The sequence below is a fragment of the Strigops habroptila genome, chromosome 1, assembly GCF_004027225.2.
Source record: "Strigops habroptila isolate Jane chromosome 1, bStrHab1.2.pri, whole genome shotgun sequence".
NCBI lineage: Eukaryota > Metazoa > Chordata > Aves > Psittaciformes > Psittacidae > Strigops > Strigops habroptila.
Genome location: NC_044277.2, coordinates 108,384,011 through 108,405,648, shown reverse-complemented (window position 1 = coordinate 108,405,648; position 21,638 = coordinate 108,384,011). Strand labels below are relative to the sequence as shown.

Here is a 21,638-nt window from a genome sequence, read left to right as displayed (position 1 = left end):
GATTCCGCGGGGCTACAACACGCTAAACTCTACGTGTGGCCTCGCGATTGAGATGTCTGGCATCTAATTAACACATTAAGATTTGATCTGGTGAAATAGACATGGAAAAAAAATAGCTGCTCGCTGAGCTCCAGCCAGCCACTCACCAGTAAGTACTTAGCAAGAGGCTGTTAAAACTTACAGTTGAGGACTTTAAATCATCAGTGCTAATGACTGTAACATCCAATTTACAGAACTGATTACAAGAACCTATCAAAATATGAAAAACTTGTCAAATTATTCAAATAGACATGCAGGAAAGCCAAAAAGTATCTTGTGTGTATGTGTGTTCTAGCCAACAGATAAAATAGTCTCTTCTAAAGATTATTATAGTGTTGATTAAAAACTTAAAAATATTTTGCCAACAGGCAGCACAATAATGGACCCAAAAATAAAATCCTTCAAAGTATGTCTTGACTGCAAATTACTGAACCACTGTCTCTGTGCTGTGTTCCTCAGTGAAGTGCTATCTTCCACAACAGTCATCTCCTCAAGCAACTGGGAACTGCACAGCCCTAGCCACCAAAGAATGAAGGCAGTTTTGAGACTCTTAGGGTGTATTTGGTGAAAAAAGCCTGTGACAATACCAAAACCTCACATACTCAGGTAACAAAACGGAAACAGACAATACAAGACAAACACAGACACGAAGGCAATTAAAAGCTGGAGTTACAGGGACGAAAGAGATTGCTCAAGGTCTATTCTGCTAAACTGGCTCATTCCTTAAACTCGCTCTAATTGAAAGGAGTTTTATCTAGACTTACCATATAAGCAGTATCATACCAAAAGCCCTGGCTGCTGTTTTGGAAATTAAGTACTGCTGTGTTACACCTGATGGGACAGTTAAGAGGTTTCTGTGAAAATCAGTCTCATAAAGCAGGGGAATGAGCTTAGTACCTCAGAAACAGCACAGGAATCTGTTCAGATTAGCAACTGAAGAATACATTTTCACCTTTAGAACTTGTAAAAACCCGTGAAGGAACTGTCACTTACTCTGTGTGGCCCTGAAAGACATTCACAGAATGGATAGAAGGATCTCTGAAATCCCACAGACGGAAGGTTGTATCGCGTGATGATGTCACCACAAGACGTTGGGTGGGATGTGTACAACAATGTGTTAGCTCTTGGTCGTGCCCTACAATCGCAGATGAGAACATGTAAGGTAATGAAAATAAGAATTTTCATTTCCATGTACACTTAGAATGAAATGCTGATGATTTTTTCTTTTTCCCCAAACAGAAAAGAGTAATAATAATCATTCTGAACTTTCATGTTACTATCACTGGAAAAGTTTAGAATTGCATTTAAAAGCAAAAGGGAAAAAAAAAAGAAACCAGTACTCATTTCACATTATTATTAAGTAGCGATAGGTTATTGCTACTTAATACACCACAAACACAGCAAAAGCATTTTGCAAGAACTAAAATATGGCTTTTAAAATAGTTTTTAAACATTTAGATTAAAACCAACTACTTTCCTAAGTTATATCACAAGCTTAAAGGAACACCGATTCATGCTCAGAGCATTTACAAGTTCAGAATTTTAGAAACCATTAAAACATATCTGAAGGGGGCCTACAAGGATGCTGGAGAGGGACTCTTCATCAGGGACTGTAGTGATAGGACAAGGGGCAAGGGGTTTAAACTGAAACAGAGGAAGTTCAGGTTAGATATAAGGAAGAAGTTCTTTACTGTGAGGGTGGTGAGGCACTGGAACAGGTTGCCCAGAGAAGTGGTAAATGCTCCATCCCTGGCAGCATTCAAGGCCAGGCTGGATGGAGCCTTGGGTGACATGGTCTAGGGTGAGGTGTCCCTGCCCACGGTAGGGGGGTTGGAACTAGATGATCTTAAGGTCCTTTCCAACCCTAACCATTCTATGATTCTCGATTGAGCAGCAGTGTAAGTCTTGTATACACTCACATTGTACTCCAGAGAAACAACTTTTCTCAATGTTTTGGTATCTACAAATAATCCCACGTATAAAAATGAAACACCGATCTATCTTTTTGTAAGTGAACAAATACCTGTAAGGGAATGGACAAGCTCAGAAGTCTCTACATCATACAGATTTGCTGTCCTATCCCACGATGCTGTCACAGCTTGCTTCCCCCCAACAAGCCAGTCGGCTGCTATGACCACTCCTTGATGGCTTTTCAGTGACGTTAACGGGGTTCTGACAGTGGGACAATCACTAGAAACATCTCCATCTCCGTCAGGTTCATCTTTATCTGAGAACTCAACTTCATCCTCTCCAGACATTTGCTATAAAATGCAAGAGGGAAAAAAAAAAAAAAAAAAAGATTTAGAATAAAAGGGAAGGAATGTCTCTAAGTGACATTTTACAGTGTAAATGCTTCCCAATTACCTTAATGCCAATCTGGGTAACTTAATTCTATAGAATCTAGCCTACTGAGGCACTCACTTTCAAAAACTTTGTTGGAGGAACAACTTAAATGCAGTTTCTGAACTGTTTAGCTCTGAGTATCTCTCCCCTTTACTATCTGGTAAGGCCTTTTACATTCCCCTTACTGTATCATTCTTAAGTTTCACTGCAGCACATTTACCAAGGGACTTTTTTTCCTTTCAATATTTAAGGGTAAGAAGCATTTAACACGGCATTGACTATTTTAGTCTCTGGGAAGACAATGATTTATAGCTGTATTTTTATCCATTAGAGTCCAAATCATGACATCAATATTTGTCCGCTTGTCAAAACACAGTCATCATGCAGTGCTGATGTAAACTGGATGAAAATAAATTCTTCTGCTAACCATGAAGCATTGATCTCTGAACCCTATTTCGCTTCTGCAAGACAAATACACTTTTCTTTCACAACATTTGGATGTAAAAAAGATAACATTGGTACTGCTCTTTTAAAATAGAAATACCAAATCAAATAAACTGAAGCAAACATTTTGCATTCAGAAATCTACATTTCTTGCCCCTGCTCAGCTTGCTAAGAAGCTCCTGCTATATAAACCGTATTTGTCTTCACAACTTAGTAAGGGTGCTTTTAAGCCAAACAGGCATTTGACAGTCTACAGTAAGTACTGACTGAAAAAAAGCCTGGGGACAACAACATCAGACAGTGTGATGAGTGCTGGCAAGAATCAATTAGAATCTGTAAAGATACAATTAAATAAATGCCAAAATGACATGTCTTTACCATCAGTTTTCAATTCAGAGCAACTATAAGTTAAGCTACAGGAATTTAACTAGTTTAAAAATTTCATTATTATTTATGATTTGAATTATTACAAAAAATGTTAACTTGACAGTTCATGTACTTACACATTCATTATCTTGAACAAAAAGTAAATTACTTGTAGCTGCATATCCTATTCTGCACCATAGATCTTTGAAAACATGAAGTCTTTTTTGAAAGAAAGGCTGAAATCTGTCTAGTAAACTCAAACCTTAAAATCTCACCTTTTGCAATCCTGAAATCATGTAATTTTTTAATTATGTATAAATTTAACATTCAGTCTTATCATAAAACCTGTATCTGATGAAATTGCTGTGCAATTAGTTCAGTTGCAGCAAGTTGATTGCTTACATTGCAGTCTGCAGTTGGCTGAGGTGTAGGCAACTGTATTAAGTATCTCCAGATGTGAGCTGTCTGGTCTCCAGATGCTGCACAGGGGGAAGAGAGGTTAAAATGAAAAAAGAGAGACAACAAATAAGAGCATTTCCTTCAGCCAGTTCCTCACTATGAACCCACTCAACCTACAGCTGGACAACTTGTTCAGAAGGATGCTGTGAAGGATGGTATCAAAAGCCTTACTTAAGTCCAGAAAAACTACATCCACCATCTTCCCTTCATCCACTTGGTGGGTAACCCTATCATAGAAGGATATCAAATTAGTTAAAGAGGACTTTCCCCTTTGTGAACCCATGCTGACTGCACCTGATGACTGCATTATTTTTTAAATGCCTTTCAACCCAATGTACCCAATGTAATCTTCTCCATAATTTTTCCAGGAACTGAGGTTGGACTAACAGCTCTGTAACTCCCTGTGTCCTCCCTCACACCCTTCTTGTAAACTGTAATACCACTGGCTGGCTTCCAGTCAGCAGAGCCTGACCAGACTCCTAAGACCTTTGGTAGAAGATCAAGAGGGCTCCTGCCATAACATCCACTAGCTCCTTCAGAACTCTGGGATGAATCCCATCAGGTCTCATGGATTTGCAAATGTTCAGCTGATTCTAAGTGTCTGTTTTGGAGCAGGTAAGCACAAATTACAATATGGCAAACACAGATGGAAAGATCTAGCTCTGATTTTTTATGTCTTGAAATGTAAAAACAACTCAGTCAGCAAGGATACTGACAGAACAGTAGCGAGAGGGGCTACAACCCAAAAGATGCTAGTGAATGACATATATTTTTCCATCATGATTAACATACTTAGCATATGAACAAACTTCACATACCTGTAAGAGCCACTTGCTCAGTTGGATGAAACTTTATGGAATTTACTGTGGGGAAAAAAAAAAAAGTTAAGTTTTAAGCAAGTATACTAAAAATAATTATTTCACAATGTTTCAGCATCAAAAGGTTTGGAAAAAAAAAAATCAATAAGTCTTTGATTTTAATTAAGTATAGCAGTTTGTAGTATAGCAGTCTCTTAGGTGAGATAAAGCACAATGGTATTCTGAGTACATAAACCTAAGGAGTACCAAGGAAAGAAACTATAGTTGATTATAAAATACATACTTTCTAGCAAGTTATTTCCTGAAGCTAGTACAAGCATTGCATGTTATAGAGAATAAACACGCCACATTCAAATAATTTTGTGTAAGCTGACAGGAGATAATGCTTTGGACTTCCATAAAGAGAATTTAAGTATTCATAATTATTTCTAACATACTGAAAACTTGCTGTATATGACCATCAACTTTCTGATTATTACTTAAGATTGCAAGAACAAGCACCTAAAAACCTAATGCAAATAATACAAATCAGATTTCAGTCCTGCAACCACATGTAATCAAAACATTGTTTTAAAACAGTCCTGCAAGAATCCTACAATCCTATTCATTTTTTATTTCAGTGCATAAGATTTAATTACTTTTCATTACTAAGCAAAATGCCCAAGTTTCTCTTCAACAGTTCTTCAAGAAAGAACTTGGAAATCATTGCCATCTATCATGCAAGTAAAAAATGCTGATGTTGTCAGTAGAGTGTGGTGTAATGAGTCTAAAGAGATACTCAAACTGTTCACACTGAACTAACTCAACAGCGGATCAACTGCTGGCATCCAACACCTTTGCTCTATTTCAAATCAACTGCCAAACATAAACAAGTTTTACTAAATCAAAAATACATTTTAAATATAATTTATAAAAAATTCTTATTTTATAAATTATTATTATTATTAATTTAGTTTACACACAATTGTTTAAATACAGGTTAGAGCTTTTATTATTTTCATGGTTAGCCAAATAGCAATTACAAAATACCAAAATATCAGCATCAAAATGCAAGTGATTGGAGTTTTTAAACATGACTTTATAGAGGATAAAGGCACCCTCTCCATGCAGCAAACAACCTGACGTACGTGAACAAACTGAAGTGTTACGTGTTGTTTCTATGCATCTATCTATAAGTATCTTTGTGTTGTAGGAGCTAGAAGTCATATAGCAGGAAAAAGTAGAACTCATAGCAGAAAAGTAGCACTCATGGTTGAAGTAGCTGACTGCTCTCTGGAGAACTTAATTATTTGTATTTTGTATTGTATTTTTGTATTTTTGCCACAGAGTTCATGTGATGTGCTAGCTGAGTCACTTAATCAAACATACCAGATCAATTACTGTGTTGCTCATTTTCTGGGTGCATTATGGATCACTCAGTGACCACTTAACTCAAATGATCACTCAGAATACTCAAACCTCTTCACCGCTGGTCTATAAAAACCTACACTGCAACTCCTTATGAAATAGAAGGGGGCTGATCAGGTGCTTGTCAAATTGGACAGCAAAAATGAAGACTAACATCGAAAACACTCACGGCACTGCACCTCTCCACCCAAGGAGGGGTTTAAAAACACCGCTTCTGTAATATTCATACTGGTACAAACAAATGCCTTTATCAATTAACTGTCTCCAAAACAAGATTTTAATATTATGCAACAAATTATATATGGGATCATGTACTAAACAAAGTGCAAATAGATGTTCACCCCGCATCTGTATTTTGTATCCCAAATATAACAGATCCTGCAAATCAGCTCATGTCTGATTATATAGGCTTCTCTTGCTCTGCATATGCATGACACCTCAATGAGTTCTGACATTTAATTTCTGAGTGTCATAACTATGCCCCTGAATTTCTTAACATAAAATGGACCTGTTTATTCATTTAGCATTTACAGAACTGTCTTAATATGCCTCTCCAAGAATCATATTACAAAACATTATCTGTATGAAGATTAGTGGAACTTCACAACTGACTTGTTAATGGTGTTGGCAAACCTGCAAGTGAAACCGCAATAAACATTTTTGTAGTTGTCTAAAACACGTTTCCCCCTCCCACACTCCGTTTCCAGTTTTCCCAACATGCCCTTATCTTACCTGATCCAACATGCCCTACATACTTGACAAGGCACTTCCCTGTTTCTATGCTCCACAGCAAAGCAGTGTGATCTAGAAAGATTAAAAAGCAGCTGTAAATATTGTTACAAATTGATCAGTTAAAAGTGAAAAACATACAACAAAGTTATCATCAAATGTAGAGCATACCATGTGAAACAGATTTCAAATGTAGGACAGACCAAATCCTCTTTATTACAACCTTATATATGAAATATAAAAGCTTCCTATCATTATGACTTCATACACAATTCCCCAAAAAAAGTAAAGGTCCTGTCCCAGTTGGATTAACTTGCAGTAAGTATTCAAAGGCAAATTCTACTTTTGATATTTTTCCTAACTTGGTTATATACTTGTGTATAACGTTTCAACTGTGTATCACGAAATTCAAAAAGAACACGGAAATCATTCAGTGATAAAAAAGTCAGGCAGTCATTACAAAAAAAGAGTTCCATGCACAGACTATTTACTTCCTGCATAGAAGTCAGTGTGTTAAGTCACTGCAGAGCACTATGAAAACTTACTTAAATAGGAAATCACTCCAAATGCCACTCCTTTATCCTGCCACACCCCAAAATATTTAATTAATATAAGTATTTGTAACTGGGAAGAATCTTGATGTTGAATTGGAGAATGGCTGTTTCCAAGTTAAACCGGATGTCCCACACAAACACAAAAGGTGCCCCTCAGTGGACACATCGAAATGATTAACAGCTCAGTTTATGAAGCAGAGGTTTTGGGTGCATAATATTTATGTCCGGTAAGTGGTCAGATTCTGTTCCAGTTTCAAAAGACTGTCAGTGGTTATGGTTTATTTCCTTAGTAATTTTACAAAACCACACAAGCCTCTAGACAGATTTTTGGATCCTAACAGATATAGTGATTTATTTATTAGTACCTGTTCCCTCTCAAGTGGGAAGAAAGGAATGTAGTAAAGTTAATCAGAACTGAAAATTAAGATTTTTAGCTGCCCCTACATTGTTAGGCAAGAGCCAGATGAATATAAGAATACAGGAACATGTAAAGTACAACTAAGTCTACGGCATATGTAAAACAAAGGCTAAACAATACTGTGATAGAAAGTCTGTGGGGATCTCTATATACAGCTCTATAGCATTCTGAATGAGAGGCCCCTCCAAGCAAGCAGCTCCCCAACCCACCCGCTGCATCATCCAACAGGCTGCAGCTGACCTTCATGGAAGCTACCTGGCACATACTTCAGAAAGATTAATAAGGATGCCTAAACCTTCTAAAGGCTAAATGCACTCCAAGGAAACTCCAATTTGAGAATTTTTCAGTTACTGCATTTCTTTAAATTGACTCTTTCAGAGTAGAGTTAAGGTATTCAAGAATGCTTCTGATCTACATTTGATACAGCTTAGGGACTAAACCAGAATTTTCTAAAGATTCAAGTAACACAAAACTTTACCAGCAGATGCAGTTCCCAACACCACTGGTTGAGTTTTCGCGACACTGACATCCCAAATACCATCCCTGTGGCCAATATATTCCTTTACCAGTTGACAGATTGCCCTTGATGTTGTAGTTTTAAAACTGGATACAATCTGAAATAGCAGAGAGACCAACATATTTTTCCACAATGACCCAAGATTAAGTCATTATCTCACAAATACAAAAAGAAACTCCTTTTCATAATGATTCTTCAGTGTTCTGACAGTTCACTATTGTCAAAAATTTGACACTTGATAGTAGGAAAGTGAGCTTGGATGCAAACATACCTCTTCATTTTATCTTTTTTCTTCATAACACCCCCCTTTTTACAGAATGCAAGATAAAATACTCTGTACTACAGTAACGCAACCTCACTGGAGTAATGAGTTATACAAATGCAGTGTGTGCTTCCCATTCAATTTGGGTAAAGAATTATAATTTTAAAAAAGAAAAACTGAAATAAAATTTTAAAAATTTTAAAATCCCCAGCAAGCCACAAAACCCTGCAAAACCTTCCTTGCTTATTCCCAAACAAGTACATCTGATAAGTTAGACACAGACCATGTCACCTAGTGTAATGTCTTTGAAAAAATGTACTTACTACATAATTCTAGTAAAATCCTGAAACATTCCCACTTAAAACCACTTTTTTCTTCAAAACTGCACAAACATAATCAAATCAAACGTTAACCTGAGAGCATCAGATGCCAGTTTATTTGTGTAATAAAGCTTTTTTTTTTTTTTTAAGATACATCAAACTCATCTAAACATTTGATAAGCACATTCCCTCAAAGCCAATGCTATTAGGGAAGCACAGAGAAGACTCATTAAATTCAAAATTGTATGTGCGTAAGTAATACCACATGAAAGGAAGAAAAAGTCTAGCTAAACCAGTAAAACCATATGGCATTATAGTACAGGAAGGCTGAAAACACCCAGTATCTACAGAAAGGAACCAATTTGCAGAAATTCTACATTTTCAGATAAAAGAGAGTGCAATATTAAAACAAACAGACAAAACCAACACACAACTTGTCTTGCTGGAACACTTCCAGAGAGAAGTGAAATCAAGAATGGTGAAAGATAACTTCAAAAAGCAAAACCACTTTTAAAAATATCCTATTTTTACCCCACAAGTCTCAAAGCTCATAACTGTTCTTTGAGAATGACTAGCTGAAAAGCTTTGTTAAAACCAAAACAAAAAGATAACTTTCATTTATCAGTGTTCTCCTCTGCATGCAGTTATCTGCAGGTATCTATCTGACCAGTTAAGTCTAAATCTTTAAATGCTTCAAGAGAAATCACATTAAGACTTATCCACAGCTTAGTAAAAATTAGAAAATTAAGTAAGTCTACATTTCATATACAATAAACTAAGGTTAAAATCCCATTAGGTTTTGGTATCAAAAAAGAAGGTCTTAAGTATGCCATTAAAGCAAATTACTTCCGAAAAGGTTTTTAGAAGTTTAAGAATATCTGCAAAAGCATTCCAAATCCTGAGCATGTCAACTTTCCAGTGTTGAAATGATAATGCCCTATCTGAATTCCAAATTAACAGCTAATACGCATTTTGGTTTCATAGCAGCAGAAGGACCAATCATTAAGGATGCATTGAAAAGAAAACGCGTTAATGGTAAAGGTTGTTAGTTCAGCCATACTGCAGAGTTTCATAGGCTTCAAGTACAATCCTACAGATGCAACTTTCACATTGAATACAGTCCTTAAACTCAATGGAGTCACATATAGGAAGCGGAACAGCAGAATTAAGTAAACAGTTAAGGACTTTATATAGCGCTCAGCTCAAATTCCAAAGTTGAAGTTTTTCAACTCTCAACCCCACACTAGAACTATGCTTGTGTTCTGTCTTTCTAATGTTGAGTCAAACCCTCATGCAAAAGTCTTTTAGGAGAAATTATCTCCTACTCATCAACAAGCACAGATTTTCTAAAACTGCTGGGCAATGGTTTCACTGATCATTTAATGGCAAAGCTGTAAAACTCTTTCTGGAGTATTAGCAGTCCTGAATGAACACACAGAAAGTAAAAATTCAAGAACACTATTTAACCCTAAATATCCCATTACAGATATTTATTTAATGCAGCTTTTTCTACCGGTTGGGTTTTTTTTTTCCCCCTCTTGCTTTCTTTTTTGCTGTTCCTCACTTGAAATACCAATAACTGGGTAAACTAGAGAGCGCCTGGATTACTTCCCGATTCCTTAACCATATATAAACAATTTTCCATGACAGGAAAGAAAATACTTCAATAACATGCAACTTGATAAAAAGAGCCCTCTGTACTGCAGATGTTTGCATCTACAAACAACTACAGTTAAATTACAGAATCTCGTCCATTAATGTATACAAAACCTTACTTTTAGAGTACCAAGCACTTAATCTACTCTGTCTCTTCAGGATTTGAGCACTGATAGATAACCGCTACTGCTAAAAGCATCATTTTCCAAGATGATTTTTGCCAACTTAATATTCAGACTCCTAATTCAGCTAAGGGATGAAAAGTATCCAGGTACGGGAATTTTATATGAAGGACTCGAACTAAGCATGTTTACCTCAGCATTTTCTCCAAGAAAATTAACAGATTGCTTTAGTCTTAGCATGTTTTACCAATATTAAAGCAGTCAAGAATCACCTTTTCTAATTAGAACAAGCAAATATTGAAAGCTCTCTTCAGAACAAACCTAAATTATTTATACATTGGCAATCAGAAAAATGTAATTACGTGCAATTACATAATACAATTTGTTTGTAGAACTTAACTCTCTTTTCATTTCCCAAAGGGAAAAAAAGTCAGTATTTTAAAAAGGGACTTCTGACAAGTTTTAAATTAGACACAGAGTAACAGCATATAAGGATGGGCTGAAAAGAGAAGTTGTGGTCCGCTACCCCACTGAGTTTGGAACAAAACCCATTTTTGGTGAACAGCATTGTTCATTCAATGCTCGTAAAAAATATAGGCACAAGAATTTCAAAGCTGTTAAACTCTTAAAACTCTTCAAATGTCACTTTCTCCGATAGGATATCATGGAACTCTAACTGCATCCAGTCAGCATACAGATAGAAAGATCATGGTTTGTTAGAAACTTAAGTTATAGACTTTTCTGACTTTTGGCTACAATCTCTTTGTGGGTCAAGAGACAAAAGGTTGCAGCTTTGATACTTCTGTGTGGGAAGGAAGAAGCAGTCAAAATAAAGCCACTCCCATGAAGTGCGGAAAGGTTTCAAGGAACACACTGGACAGAGATCCTTTCAACTTCACATCACTTCCCTCAGCTCTCTTCTGATTCAGAGTTGTGGAAAGAAATATATCAGCACATTCAAATGTCTATTGGTTATTGATTGATACAATACATATGCACAATGTCTATAATAGGGTATTAAATTCTTTATGTCCCACTACTCATGACTACCTTGCTGTGCATGCAGAACACTGAGAAGCACAGCAGTTACCCAGAAGTCTCCACCCCATACTTTCCCATTTCCCATGCTGAAGTTGCAAGGTCCAGCTGCCTTGCCTGGGAAAGAATATGCCAGCAAGTAAAAGAAGAAAAGCTTTAATACAAGCCTTAAAAAACTAAAAAAACAAAATAACCAACCAACCAAAAAAAAAAAAAAAAAAATAAAAACCCAAACACCAAATCATCAAAAAAAACCCCAAAAATTAAAAAAACCCAAACACTACACTAGAGAAAATACTAATTCATAACTACATAGTAGGTGTACTAATATTTTATGTCCCTATTAATATCATGTTGCCCCTGTTCAAGCAGCCTCATTAAAGAAGTTATAAGTCATAAACTCTTAAGCAAGAGGCACCTCAATGAATCAAATTGGCAAGAATAAAAGAGAAAGTTTGAAAAGACAATAAAACAAAAAGGAGACCAATAAACCACAGTAACTTAAATCTATTTCACCATACTAATCTTTACTCTCACTCTCAAACTTTCAGACTACTTAACAGATGGTATTTCCAAGACACCTGCAGTCATTCCATAACCACACATTAACCTGCAATACCAGTCACCACAGAGCTTCCTACACAGTTGGTTCATATGCCAGATCCCATTGTGGTTTTCTCACATTTCATTTACCCTTATTAATGTATCATGAAATGACCCTGAGGTAGGGTAAAAAGAGCAGCAGGTTTACACTCTTTGAAAATCGAAAAAGGGGAAAGAAAAAAGGAAAAACATATCAGATAGATGCAGATGAGCAAAATGAAAAACATCAGAATGGTTTACTGTGCTAAGAGACCAAGCAAAAAAAAGATAACAAGCTAACTAATTTGCAAGGCTTGCAGCTTAAAAGAAACAAACCATTTTAGACTCACAGCTGAAAAATAATTAAAACCCAAACACGACAACCCACAACATGTAACAGGACACACAGAGATGCCTACTTAAATGCCCATTTCAAGTGCAATACCCAATGCTTATTCAGAAATGTGCTACCTACTAAGTTCTTTCCCTCTTGAAATTGAATTCTTTAACTCGCTTTACAAGAAAAAAAAGCAATCCCACATACACACATGTGCACACCCTCTGCCCTCCAACACTCATTCTTAAAAACAGGTGAGCAATTAGTGTGAAATGTCATATGCTGTGGTTGAAGTAATGGGTAATTGATGAATCCAAGACAAACATACTGTTCCTCAAGAGGCGGATTTACTCCAAGAACAGCATTACTCAGCTTAAAGAAAGTACAATTTACAACTTAAAGACAGCTATGTTAGTCTCATGAGTACACATTGATGAGTAGAGATTTAATTTGTCTCATACCTTGCTAGTAGATGCCTTGTAAGTTGTCTTTAATTTCTGAGAAAGCTGACTGGTACTATGACTGGCTGTTGAGACAAATAAATTCAAAAGACGATATTTCAAATATAGCATTAGCTTTTTTGGGTAAGTAAATGGTCTTAATTCCCTTCAATAAAATTCTAAGTTTTGGCCATCAAAATATAAATAAAATTAATTCAAAAATACTGGCTTAGGATTCTTCGTGGTTCTCTTACCCTTTGCTTTCAGTTGTCCTTTGCTCAGTTCAGCTCCATCAATTGTCTGTCCTTCAGCTGCTAAACGCTCATTCAGTGTATCAATCTCTCTACGTACTAAGAAAACCAAAATTCATATTAATCCCAAAAATTGAGTGTCATTAGCAACATCATTAACACACTATTTGACAATTGTTATGGTTAGTAAATAATCTATTTTATGCTAAGGACAGCGAAAGAGATCAACTGTGATTTTATAAAAGCAGGTCTCACCAAGACATAAACCAAGACTTACACTGAATTTTCCAAACATTAACCTTGACTCAGATTCCAAGGAAAGTATTGGCAGTTTTTAATTACTAATAAATGTGGCTAAGGATTAACAAAACTCCTTCTGTGAAATACGTGGCACATCTGTATTGAATTAAACCCAACAGAAGACAGAAAACTTGCAGCATCATAAATATTTTAGCCACAGAATTAGTATGTCATTGACAGATTTTATTAATCACAAAACAGCTTTCTCCCGTGAACGCCTATCTACTATTAAGACTTTCAATAAGAAAGGTAGTGCAGTAAGTGTGTGGTTTTAATACTTTGAAATACATTCAAAACATGTAGAATGACATACGCATTATACATTCAACTGTTTTAGAAACACTAAATACAATCAAAATATTTTCACCGTACATCAGACAGGGCATATAGTTGTAACAAGAACACGCTTTTCAATTAATGATTTGTAACTCTCACGAGTGCCGTTTCAACGCAAGACAGAGTGATGGCTTAGCTAAAACAAATCAAGTACTCATAAAACACTGCCAGTGGCTGGGCTGGTTTAAGGTTGCTCAACTTCATTTTATAAAGAACATTTTCAGTGGCTTAGTTTCTTCTCAAAATCTGGGCTGATACTCTTTTAAGTGTTCTTCTCAGGTGAATTCTTATTGAGAGGCTTTAACCAAGCAGTTTGGGGCTGTTCTTGAGCACAAGTCTAGGCCTGTCTTTCCACAAATTCTTAGGGCTTTTTTAAAGAAGTCATTCACTCCCAGGCTTTGAAATGTGGGAGAATGTGACACATGAAGAGTATGATTCCTGCCATTTCTGACAAATTCACCTAAGTCTTAGTTCTGAGCACTAGAAAAGACAGTTTACACTTCCATACCACATCCAAGTGCTTGAAATGAGCAAAGCAAGATTCTCTTTGCTGTCTCCCAAGTCACATAAACTTAAACTTCTATAAAACATAAACAATATGAAAAGAAGTAAACAAAGAGACAGGCTTGTAGCAACAGATGACTGAAACAAACAAGCATGGCAGATACACGAGTTGCCTGAAAAGATTAGGGCTGAAGCCTGGAAGGGATAAGAAAAGGAAGAAACTAGGACCAGTTGATATAAAGGAAAAGGGAGGAAAAACCTGAGATTCTCTATGTATGGTACCCATAACACTAGCGTAGGAATTAGACCAAGAACAAAAAATAACAGACTGAGCATCAGAAGAGAAAAATTTACAAACTGTCAGGGGGGTGGAAAAGAGATCACAAAGGCCAGGAGTGAACTAGAACTGAGAGGTGAAAGAAGATGAAGAAACAGAAATGGAATGGAAGGAAAATAATCATACAATGGAAGGTACAGACAAATTCACCACTTGTTTTCTGACAAACATTTCTGAAGGTTGGAGAAGGAAGCTTGCTACCAGCCAACTTCTCAGCAGGAGGCTGAGAACACAGTTGTGCAAATTGTCACAAAAAAAATAGATAGTGCTGATGTAGCCTTAACCAACACAATCTCAGGTTTTAAGAGAATAAAAAACTAGCACATTTTCAAAAAGCCTGCAAGAGCATTTTTTTAACATGAGTGTTTGGCTTAACTGTGGGAACAGATTAGGTGTGGAAAAAAAATTGACTTGGAGCCAAATCAGACAGTTTCCACAATGCAGAAGCCAAGCCATGCAACACGGCTTCCAAAATCCAGCAAGGACAACTGAGCAGAGGCTTTACCATATGACTGCCTGTGTTACTTACTTTGGATCCTCTGACATCACCTTGGATCACAATACCATACGACTGTACTGTCATTAAACAAATAATATTTTTTGCAGATAATACCTGGAATGTTTATCTGAGTCCTCCACTTCAACATTCATGAACCACTGAGGTGCTGGTTATGCAATGTACTAAGAAGTATGATCCAAAACCACCACATTTTACACTTTTTCAAGACACTTTTCCAATTCTATTTAATAATATTCCATCATTAAAATGAAGCTTGTAAATACACAACAAAGCCACAGCCTTCGATGGTTGAACAGAGTTCCTGACAGATTAACATGATATACGCCAGAGCCTACAATGACAAGGAGACTGTCACTTTCTTTGCCTAAGAGTCAAGGAGGATGACACACATTAGTTCCCACTTCTTGTATCGAATAGCTAAGAAAGCGATGCTTCTGAAAAAGTATAAACTCCATCTTTGGCTACAAGTTCAAAATAGTTCTTAAACTCCTCACAGAAAAGCTACACTAATTACACTACAGTATCCAAGGTAAGTATCTCAGCACTACTATATGCTAAATTCAAACAATTCGTAAGTTTCTGGAAAAAAAATACTCACATTCCAAATTTTCAATATACAGGTTTTCAAACTCCCGCTCTATTTGTCCAAAAAGTTCAAGGAGTGTGTTCCGGATAGAAGATGGTAGTTTCGAATCCTAGGAGGCAAAATATTGGGGTTTAGATTTTGCTTTACATATATTTTATGTATTTACTCTTCAATCTTAAACTGGTTTTAACAGTTCTCTCCATCTCCCACCAAGGAGGGAAATTAAAACTACTACTAGTACAGAACACAAAACAAAAAGCTCTGTGCATCATAAGATTATTCATTTGACATACTCTTTCTCTTTCATTGGACAGAATTCAAATCTTTTAATGGGCTTTTTTACTTTAACTAGTGAAAAATTATAAAAGCAAGATACATGTACAACTCATTAAAAAAAAAGGTGGAAAAAAGTACAATATAATGTCAAGGTTCTTCCAGTTCAAGAGAAAAAAATACCTTTGGCTGACAAAGTAATGCACAAGTTGAATACACATTAGGTTAGGAAGTTGTCATCACAAAGCACCTTATCACCAAAGCTTAGGAGAAACTAACCTTTTAAATGTATTTTTAACTTCTACCTACTTTTGTCACTAACCGTGACTGCAATTTCTAATCCTTCCCTGCCTGATATTACTGAAGCAGCTCCTCCCCACAAAGTATTGCGAAGCAAATTCACAGAGGAAGGCTGGTTTTCCTTCAACATAATCGACACAGCAATTCCGAGGCACAAAACCAAGTATGTAACAAAGCCACTAACACAGGATTTACATGATCTGAGCTCAATGCACAGCCTGACCACAAGTTTCTGTTGGCAAATTATTTACTTTTTATTCATCTGCCTATAAAACAGAGATCATCACAATATTTTCCCTGAAGAAATGCATGTCATATCCAAAACAAGTAATTACTGATTTCTGTTGGGAGTCAAGATTCTCATTATATCAATGATTCTGGTATCACTGTTAAGCAGATAGTTAATAAAGCAGAAAACAACTGACTGCAATATACTGAGAACCTAGTACTAACAAACATCTTAAAATTTAAAGCACAACATGCTACTAAAAAATGGCAAATTAGAAAGCAGAAAATACTGTCATTAGTCTAATAACTAATAAATTAATCAACTACAAGTATGGATCAAAGAATGAACCATCCTTGCTCACCACATAAGTTCTCCTAAATCTGTCCCATTCTTCAGTTGCTGGTGGACCACAGTATGTAAGTTGGTTTACTGCACTTATTATTTATGTAGGTAGGCAGCTATAAACTTTTTATAAAACAAGCTTACACTTAACTGAGCCTTACCCTAAGAATGAAAAAGTTGAACTACTCCTTTGTAGCACATCTAGCCCGTCACCTCAGAATTCAGTAACACAACATCTTATTACTGGAAAAACCTGTGAGTAATGCAGCTGTATTCAAGACCTGAGAAATAGCTATGCAAGGAAACAAGTTACCAAATTTCAAAGTGAAATTCATATGGTAGCATGTATATCACATTACAAATAAATCAATGTTCATTCGTCAGATATACAGGGAATGTGCCTATCAGCAACATATACTTTTTTTAAACAAAGTGAAAGTTTGTAATCTCAAAATCTTGAAATCGTCACCTATGAGCAAAAAAAGAAAATTGAGTCAGCTTCTGCCACAGCACAAACCACTATTTCAGGTCTAGAAGTACAGAAGCAGCATTATTAGAATGGGAGTACAAATGGTAGCACAGGACAGCACCCAAATTCGAGTGAACTTCATTATTCAATCAGCAAGTTTAGTGCTGATTATAGCTTGTTTCGTTCTTGAGTGTTCCAGCAAACCCAAAGCAAAAGAAATTGGTTCTGTTCCTACAAACTGACTGAATGAGGAAGCGTGTGCATACTGTCCATCAGAGGGCAGCATGCGCCTGCAATCAAGTCAGCCTCTAAGCAGCCAGAATTTAATCTCATATTTTGGTTCATACAGTCGACATGGTTGTCTTCAGAAACAATTAGAAAAGCTTATCATGATCCCATTTTTATAAGTTATTTCTGAATATCAATTTTAAAGAGCAGAGCAAGAGAAACCACTAATAGCCATGACATAGAGCATGTCTGCTTTGTTCATAATTCAGTTTTACACCAGTTTCACAGTTACTTTAAGCTGTGGCACTGTGCTGGAAGTAGTGGTACTTTGCTCCTTATGCCCCCCAGGATATTCCTTTCTGCATCTTCATCCACCTCTCCCTTGACACAGTACTTTTGTTCATGCATTTACAGACAACCAGAACGTGAAACAGATCCTGATTAAAACAAACTTGAAACAATAGAGATTAAACAAGAATACTATACAAAAAACACTGAAGTTAGAAGAATTCTTTTCAATTCAGTTACCCAATAATTCCATACAGCAAGGTTATGAAAGAAACTAAATTATCCTACAACTTTCAAAAACAAAAAAGGAGATGTTGGCAAAGTTTTCAATCCACTTCTCAGAACCTGAAAGCATAAGCAAATCCGAACCTGTCCTAAAGTAACCAGCATAGTAAAACACATCCACCTCCTTTACTCTCTTTAAAGTTGGCATTATTGAAATTAGCTTATTAAAATACCATGTAATAATGTTATCTTTTTATCTGCAAAAGTACTTATCTAGATGTCATGTGGTTTTCAGCTCCACTGTGAAAGGGCATTAATACCCTCTACTTATTAGAATCTGCCACTGGCAAGGTTAAAGGTCAACAAAATTAAGTAAGATGATACATAAAACACTTAAAACATTTACATATTACAATATAAGACACTTAGAGTTTGATAAGAAATACTAAAACAGCATAAAATTTTGGTTTACTGCAAGAAGTGACAGCATGCCTTAACCTCTCAGCTGCCGTTCCACTCCTTTCCTGAAGTAAGGCTGTAACAGTCCAAATGCATGAGGTTTTCTAGCCGAGTACTTGCATTCTCCAACTTCTAGATGACTAGAAACATCAACTTGGGCTCTGTTAATTCCCAGAAAACTGACACTGTAATCTACTGAGCAATAGATTCAATTTAAAAAAATAAAATAAAAAGATGTCACAACACTGAGAAAACGCAAGGTTTTCCCTTCAGAGCATCTGAAAAGTCTAGAAAGTGAGATTTCTCCTTGCCAAACCCTGTTGATATTTCAAACCACCTCCCTGATTAAAATCAAGTTTTGCATCACCTTTGCCAGGCCCACATTAACATTGTGTAGTTAATCACTGTGTAGTTAATTTAACAATAAATAGTTTTCACACTGATATTTGCTTATCTCTGGCAGCACTACTTCAAACACTTCTCACAGGAGCCTTACCTACAGTCAATCTCAATATTGTTAGGTAAAACACTCCAAGTGCCTCCAGACAGCGTGCAGTACAGTCTGACATGATTATGAAAACTACCAAAGTTTGTGGTGGTTGTTTTTTCCCCTTAAGTTTAATACACAGAAGATCACACCTTCGTTTGAGCCAAATTCAAAAAAACCCCACCCACGCCCCAAAACACCCCCCCCACACAAAACCCCCACAAACAAACATTTAGAGTAGTTCACGCCTCTGTCACACAGGCAGTATTTGTTTACTTTATGGAAAGGAACGCAGAACAGTGCTCCCACTAATACCTTCCCTATCAGAGTCGTAATAACAAATATTTCGGTTTATTCTTATTCTTGGGTTACTACTATTCCAAATTCAAGCTTACAAAATCAAGAATCAATCTTCAACTTTAAGGTGGTGGGGGAGGGATGCGCAGCAAAATAAATGGGCTGTTTCTTTGCATTTCTTCATGGTTTTACCATTCATGTAAGAACACACAAAGGCTGATAAAAAGCTCCACAGGTCTGACTACAACCTGAAACACTGCCAATGTCCACATCGATAGCCTCCAGAGACAGTCAGCACTTACAAGCAAGAAAGCCTGCTGTTCCTGCAGCTTTACTGGACGTATTTCATTACTTAAGTCTATTTCATTTCTTTGCACAGAAAACACTTCTCATAAAAAAGTTACTGCAGTTACCCAATCAGCAGTGTATCATCTTACCTGCCCTTCCAACATGTCTCTCTGCAGTCCTGCCCGTTCTTGCTCAGAACTGTTGGTTCTTCGGATTGAAAGACTGTGTGATTTACGTTTCTGCTTTGCCTGGCGAGCAGATGCAGAACTTCCACTTTCTATTGGCATTACTTCAAAAAAACAGCTTCACAGAGGCTCCTATGATAAACTAAGGACAAGCATTACACATTACAAATTGTCTTGCCAAACTAACCAGAGTCTAAAACTCATTTTTCTCAAACTACTTAGTTCTAAATTTTAGAGTTGTTTGGGTTGTCATTAAAAAGAAGGAATCCCTATTTACTTACACCTATTCTCCAAACAACATTAAGATCAAAACCACATATGCATATACATAAAGTGGAATAACTTCGGCATTTTTTATTAGTTAGCTAACAAACCTCCACAAAAGGAAAATAAATTCCACAGCCTTGCTCATTTTGGAGAGCACTAGCAGAGGCAGCCCAAAAATGCTTCCAGGAAACAACTACTATGCATACTATAGTTCACTGAAATGCATGCAAAATTAAAACCCAGCTGGAAAATGAAAGCAAACAGACATGATAATTTAGGGACACTGTCAGGTTACAAATGTATTATGCAACATTAAGTGTTAGTATACAAAGTGTAATAAATGTGCCTGTTTACACATAAGCAGAAAATAATTTTAATGGAGGAGTTCTGAAAACCACTTTCCACCACTTTTGACAGCTCACGGTTTCAGTTTCTTGATGGTAAAAGTGCCCATGAACTTAAGAGAACAATGAAAGTGCACCTGACTTACCAGGCTGCTGCTGTTGTTAAAATTTTATCAGCTTGTCAAAGCCAAATATGCATTTTATTAGCCCTACAAACACCTGACAGTATCACCAACTAATATTACCATGCATGATCTACTGCTTTCCTCTGTTTAAGAAAAATCAAATTATTTTTGATTTCTTATATAAACGTGGAGAATACATTCTTTAACGTGAAAATTTGGTTTACTTTTTTTTTTTTTTTTAACAAACATTTAATTACTGGAATTTTTTCATTTATTTAACCCTGATATTCAAAAGCAATTATTTTTAATTTCATGGGGTACCAGTTGTTAAACATTTCAAATGGTTTAGGATTGATGATTCAGAATTTTGCAATCAGGAACATTGAGAACAAATAAAATTTTAAAATAAAAATTCATTCTCCAGCATCAATGATTTCTGAAACAACATTTACAACTTAAAACAGCTGCAATAGTCTGCAGAGAAATAGGAGAGCAGAGTTGGCAAAGCTAACAAGGCAACTGAGCTTCCTTTTAAATAAGCTGATCAGAGAAAATTTAAACCAAACCCAGGGCCGCTTCCAATTTAAGATCCGCCAACACACTGGATCTCCAGCTAGGAATGAGCACCATCACTATTAACAAGACTAGGCATTAACCAGTTCAGTGGGTTTGACACGGTATTTTCAGCTTTTTAACACATCATAAAGCCAAGGAAAAGTGTATCTTACTAGAAACAAAGTATGCACCATGAATAAAAACACCTTTACATTTTCTTTGGTTTTTTTATGCCATGAAATGAAAATTATGAAGATATATAAATTTATATCAAAATGAGATGAGATTTAGCTAAGGTTTTGATGCCCATCCATCCTCAAATTTGCTCATTAAAAAAGGTGGTATTTTAATTTTCTTTCAGAACACCCGAGTTCCAGTAACCTGACACCAATTCCATACTGAATCTAAAATAAAAATCAGGTTGCACCAGTTCCATGCACTGCACGGAAATTATTTTGTTCATTTCCTCTGGACCCTGCACAGTCCTCCCCTGCACCTAATCCCATCAGAGCTTTTTATGTGTGATTAATCGGTAGTAACTAACTGGATATATTCACAAATTAAGGAAGCAAGAAGAGAAAATCTACCATTG

At 36.2% G+C, this 21,638-nt stretch overlaps 1 protein-coding gene across 3 annotated transcripts in view; it reads right to left on the bottom strand.

Moving 5' to 3' along the window:
* Positions 1–21,638, bottom strand: part of WDR37 (WD repeat domain 37) — a 43,399-nt gene that overhangs the window by 14,256 nt on the left and 7,505 nt on the right. For all 3 annotated transcript variants that reach the window (XM_030497888.1, XM_030497878.1, XM_030497896.1), the window contains 10 exons: positions 19,720–19,897; positions 15,698–15,794; positions 13,106–13,201; positions 12,873–12,937; positions 8,056–8,191; positions 6,609–6,680; positions 4,470–4,514; positions 3,595–3,671; positions 2,063–2,300; positions 1,033–1,174 (listed from right to left, as the gene is read on the bottom strand). In XM_030497888.1, coding sequence (XP_030353748.1) covers positions 1,033–1,174; positions 2,063–2,300; positions 3,595–3,671; positions 4,470–4,514; positions 6,609–6,680; positions 8,056–8,191; positions 12,873–12,937; positions 13,106–13,201; positions 15,698–15,794; positions 19,720–19,857 — 1,106 coding nt within the window. In that variant the 5' untranslated portion in view covers positions 19,858–19,897. The remainder of the gene's footprint in view (positions 1–1,032; positions 1,175–2,062; positions 2,301–3,594; positions 3,672–4,469; positions 4,515–6,608; positions 6,681–8,055; positions 8,192–12,872; positions 12,938–13,105; positions 13,202–15,697; positions 15,795–19,719; positions 19,898–21,638) is intronic.